At 45.5% G+C, this 5,446-nt stretch overlaps 1 protein-coding gene across 1 annotated transcript; it reads left to right on the top strand.

Moving 5' to 3' along the window:
- The first annotated feature begins 397 nt into the window (after positions 1-397).
- LOC122049451 (GRAS family protein RAM1-like) lies at positions 398-2,785 on the top strand. The gene is made up of 2 exons (XM_042610836.1): positions 398-1,499; positions 1,588-2,785. Exons 1-2 carry the CDS (start codon positions 459-461, stop codon positions 2,710-2,712), a joined length of 2,166 nt encoding a protein of 721 aa, XP_042466770.1. The 5' UTR covers positions 398-458; the 3' UTR covers positions 2,713-2,785.
- The last annotated feature ends 2,661 nt before the right edge of the window (positions 2,786-5,446 follow it).

Raw genomic sequence — 5,446 nt, 5'->3', positions numbered from 1 at the left:
ATTTGTCTAATATTTTAGAAGGCACCTGACTCTTTTATGTTCTTCAAAAAAGCGTAGGCATTAAAAGAAAAACTCCAGGGCCTAAATTGAAATAGACCACAATTAATATATATATATTATATATATATAGATATAGAGTTGTGATACTCATCTAGAATTTTCATCTAAAAAATTCATCTAGATAGACACATAAATAATGGAACCCACCATTTCACTTTTTGTGGGCCCATCATTTATGTATCTATTTAGATGAATTTTCTAGATGAAAATTCTAGATAAATATTATGAGAATTTCTCATAGATATATATCCTTGCATTGCGTCCGCGTAAGACTTCACGCCAACAGCTCTCCACTTCTCCAATTCACACGCTCCCCTTCCCCTTCCCCTCTCTTCCTCTTCTCTTCTCTTCTCCTCCTCTTCGATCAATTTTAGTATCACTCGGAAGAAATAACAAAGATGGTTAACAACCGCTCTTCCGCAACCTTGGCGATCCTGAAGACCACCACCACTGACGGCTCCAACTCGAAGCAGGCCACCGTCCGGCCTCCGTCGCCGACGACCTCTGCGGAGGAGTCTAACGTGCTCACTGCCACCGTAACAGAGGAAAGAGACGAGTGCTCTCTCAAAGGGCCTAAATTCGAGGCTGACAACGAGGTAGAGGTGCAGTCCCCTGACCGCGGCCTCCTCGAGTCCTTGCTAGCCGATCACCTCGACTTCACCGCCGACTTCATGATCTCCTCCCCGCGGCAGGATTACATGATCTGCTCCCCGCGCAGAGACTTCATGCTCATTTCCTCCCCCAAGAGGGACTACATGATTTCCTCCCCCCGCAGAGACTTCATGATGTCCTCCCCAAAGCGAGAGTACATGGTCTTGTCGCCTAGGAGAACCACCGGGCTCGAGGCGGTGCCTCCCTCGCTCATCCACTACAATTACTCCAACAATTCGAAGTCGCAGAGCCCGCTTCAGAAGGTCTCCAACTGTTCCATTTATGCTCCTCCCTATTCCTCCCCTGTCACGGACTTCCTCCACGGGGAGAGCCTGGCGCTGCCGGCCGTCGACGCGTACCTTGAGGACTATGGCAGAGAAGGGTACGACATGCACAGCGTGAGGTGCGACGCCGATCAGTTCTCGTCGGAGGCGACGTCCTACACAGGGGCAGCGTTACCGCCGCCGGCGGCCGCGGCACTGCCGTCCCTTCTTGATTGCTTCGTGATGGAGTCGAGATACGGTAGCCAGATGATGGCGGCAGGGATTAATTTCTGCGCGGAAGAGGATGTAGCATACCAGCATTATGGCGGCGGCCCAGCGGTGGCGCAAACTCAGTACGAGGAAGCACAGCAGAAAGCAGAGATGGGACATGGATTTGTGAACTCTGTAGGATCTACAAGTATTGTCAGCTCTGACACCAATACTTCGGCTGCCGTTGAGGCTGCTCTGTATCATGGAATCGTTGGTGATACCACGTCGTCGATCGTTTCCTCAGAGCATGGACAGGTAATTAAGGTCACTTGATTATTCCTTCCTTCCTGCTGTTTTATGGAATTGTTGAAGCAGTTTAATTTGTTTTGTTAAAATTTGGTAGGAGCACGACAGTGGGTTGCAACTGGTACATTTGCTGTTGGCGTGCGCGGAGGCGATCGCCAAGGATGACTTAGTGAGCGGGCGGCGTTACCTCCACCACCTCAAGCGCGTCGTCTCGCCGCTCGGCGACTCCATGCAGCGCGTGGCCTCTTGTTTCACCGACGCCCTTGCCGCCAGACTCTCCCCGACCTCCTCCTCCTTACCATCACCATCAGGCTACGGCGGCCGGTGCATTAAGCCACCGCACCCCGTCGAAGTGCTAAAGATATATCAGATTATATACCAGGCGTGCCCCTACATCAAGTTCGCCCACTTCACCGCCAACCAGGCCATCTTCGAGGCGTTCGAGTCGGAGGACTGCGTCCATGTGATCGACCTGGACATCCTACAGGGGTACCAGTGGCCGGCCTTTCTGCAGGCTCTTGCCGCCCGTCCCGGCGGCGCTCCCGCTCTCCGCATCACCGGCGTGGGGCATCCGGCCGAGGCCGTCCGCGAAACCGGGCGCCATCTTGCCGAGCTGGCCCACTCCCTCCGCGTGCCCTTCGAGTTTCACGCCGCCGCAGTAGAGCAGCTGGAGGATCTCCGGCCCAGCATGCTCCACCGCCGGGTGGGGGAGGCGCTGGCGGTGAACTCGGTGGACCGGCTCCATCTGGTGCCGGGGGCCCACATTGGCCCGCTACTGGCCATGATCCGGGACCAGGCGCCGAAGATTTTGACGTTGGTGGAGCAGGAAGCGAGCCACAACGGGCCCTACTTCCTGGGGCGTTTTTTGGAGGCGCTACACTACTACTCGGCCATCTTCGACTCGCTGGACGCGACGTTCCCGGCGGAGTCGGCTGCTCGGGCGAAAGTGGAGCAGCTGCTGCTGGCACCGGAGATATGCAACATCGTGGCGTGCGAGGGGAGCGAGAGGGTGGTGCGGCACGAGAGATTGGAGAGGTGGCGGCGGATGATGGAGGGGAGGGGGTTCAAGGGGGTGGCGCTGAGTGGGAACGCGGTGAACCAGAGCAAGATCTTGCTGGGGTTGTACCCCTGTGATGGGTACAGGCTGACGGAGGACAAGGGATGCTTGCTGTTGGGGTGGCAGGACCGCCCCATCATCGCCGCTTCCGCCTGGAGATGCTGATCATCACCGCGCGCCTAGCTCATCCATACATCGTCCCATTGCTAGCTAGTCACCACACTAAAATCACAATTTGATTACATGGCTATAATATTAATATCATAATGGACTTTTGGTTGTCATACTTAATTTCTTTGATCGCAATGTTTTTAAGTCTATATTAGGCAATAATCCTGTGTGCAGATTGCAGTGCTTTCATTTGGGACAACCGAAGTTAATTGTAGAGCAAGGAAAGCACTGTAATTAAATTTATATTGTTCTTTGGGCATCCCAAGTGTCCCTTTCCTCTTCTAGAATGCTCGGCATCCCGAGCGCCCTAAGCCCCACTTCTACTACCAAAGGGATCGGCCTGTTGAGTTTACGTCTCCTCAACTCAACGTTCAACATCCCCTTAAACTTCCCAAGGTTTAGCTTCCCGACTAATTTGTGCCTTTTTGAAGTAGAGGAGATCTCCTCATCCCTTTCTATAGACTAGTGGATAAATCATTCATAATTATGATCGAATTATGATCGTAATCCGATCGTATTTGGTTATGATTCTTTCTTAGGTTCACCGTCCTCCCAAATTATAGTTTGATTCGGAAAGGATGGTCGAAGATTATCCAGATACCACCTCCGCTCGACGTCTAGCAACCTGGCCACTTGTCCATCACGGATGGCAAAAAAAAAATGAGGAGGGGGACCATCCAAAAAAAGGGGGATCAAGAGATCTGCTCCCTCTTTGAAGAGTTAGCAGAAGATGTGGTAGTTAAGGTATGAGATATTATCAGATTAAATCATAGGGTCAAAACTCGATACATCTGAGCATATTTTCCCCATGTCTTGACAACTATACTAATAACTAGTAATCATTTATGATTTATCTTTTCTATGTTGATCTAGAGACAGATTGACTGAGATATTAGGGGTGAACAAATAGCACACATTTAATCCCCAAAAGGCAGAAAGCCCGACCCATTACAGGTATGGCCTTGATAGGAGCAAGCCATGACCTTGCATGGCTCTTGCAGGGCATGATGTACAAGGAAGAGCGAGGCACATACCCTTGCTACTACAGATTATAAAAAATCAACACAAAGTTAATAACAGACAAAATGAAGAGGCATTAAGTCACTTCTATGGTTAATAGCAGATCTATCCTGAGATTTATTGAATGATTTTATACCTTTCTTCCCATGCTTAAAAATCTCCGTGATTTTGTACCTTTTTTGTGCAAGGAAGAGCGAGGCGCATACCCTTGTTACTATAGTACAAAAAAATCAGCACAAGGTTAGCAGCAAACATAATGAAGAGACATTAAGCCACTTCTATTATTAATAGCAGATCTATCCTGAGATTTATTTAACAATTTTGTACCTTTTCTTCTCATGCTTAAATCTCTGCTCCAAAATTTGATATAAATGAATGCGTGCTAAAACCCCAAACTTAATATACTTTTGGACTCTATCCTATTGTGTAAATTTTTTATCATCTTAAATATTCAATTTATTATTAGCGCGCACTAAAATCCTCTAAGATAAAATTTAAAATTTCATTCTCAAAATATAGTTATACCTTGAAAATATCATAAAATATCAATTTTATCATGGTCGGATTAACTATTCTTCCATTTTAGATCGACACACCCAATACCCATATAATGTGAAGGGATCACACTCTTAGAAACTCAATATCTATCGAAACTTTTTAGATGTACTAGGTATTCATCAGGAATAACTTCTCTAAATATCTTCTTAGTGACTCTTCTAGACTTTTTAAAAGTCTTAGTCATGCTAGTCTCATCAAGATCAATACTAGGGATGACCTCCCTTTTCAACCTTGACTTGACTCCTAAATATATAATTTATTTCGTAGTTATAGAAGTCTATGGTGTGATGGCGCACTCTGCTTGGCATTAGACTTGTGACCCAAACCTTCTTTATCTTTGGATTTGTTATGTTTTCATAATCTTAGTTTTTCTTTAAGTGTCTAAATTGTTGAGTCATTATCTTTGAGACTTGATTTTTCTTTGCCAAGGCATTAATTCTTGATTGCTCATATCTATCTTAGTCATTGTTCTTCCTAAGTATATGTCTTCTATTTTTGGGATTTTTGTCTAGATCTCTCTCTACCTTCTTATCCTTAAGTAAAATAGTTCTAACATGATATAATCTATAATTGTCCTTAGATTTATCATTCTTTCTATTTTTATGAAAATGAGCACTTAAATTATAACATTATTTCTAACATACTTCTTATTATGAAATAAAGGCATTTCCTTATACAATGATAACTTGGATTTTACCTTAGGGACTCCCTTAGGTTCAAATTTCCTCCCTTGTCCTTATTCAAGTTCTTCCTCCTTGGACATTAGTTCTGATAGTGCCTTATTGATTGCACAAGAAGCATACTATGTCCTTGTCCATTTGCATCAAGGATTCAAATTTTTTTAGCTTTTCCTTAGCCTTATGTGTCACATGAGACTTTTTCTTTGTCAATTATAGATATTCGCTCTTATAATGTTCATTTTTCCTACATTCAAAAAGTATGATATGATTTTTATTTTTAACAATTAAAATTGTTATACTTTCATGAGTTGACCTTTCTATACTCATCGAGGTGACACTAACTGCTTCATCAGCTCCGGATATAAAGGATTACGAGTCAATAACCTATAGTCCCCCTCAGTCCTTGAGGTGGATGTTCATTCTTTTTCCATTTCTGATGTTGACCAGCTCTCAACATCCGAATCCTCTTA

This window comes from Zingiber officinale, chromosome 2B (assembly GCF_018446385.1).
Source record: "Zingiber officinale cultivar Zhangliang chromosome 2B, Zo_v1.1, whole genome shotgun sequence".
NCBI classification, from domain to species: Eukaryota; Viridiplantae; Streptophyta; class Magnoliopsida; order Zingiberales; family Zingiberaceae; genus Zingiber; species Zingiber officinale.
This window is presented reverse-complemented; position numbering and strand designations above follow the sequence as displayed.

Bases quoted from the DNA above. Each gene is read 5' to 3' on its own strand.
- LOC122049451 (XM_042610836.1), top strand. From the start codon at position 459: ATGGTTAACAACCGCTCTTCCGCAACCTTGGCGATCCTGAAGACCACC. The intron at 1,500-1,587 runs GTAATTAAGGTC...AAAATTTGGTAG, and splicing joins TTTCCTCAGAGCATGGACAG to GAGCACGACAGTGGGTTGCA.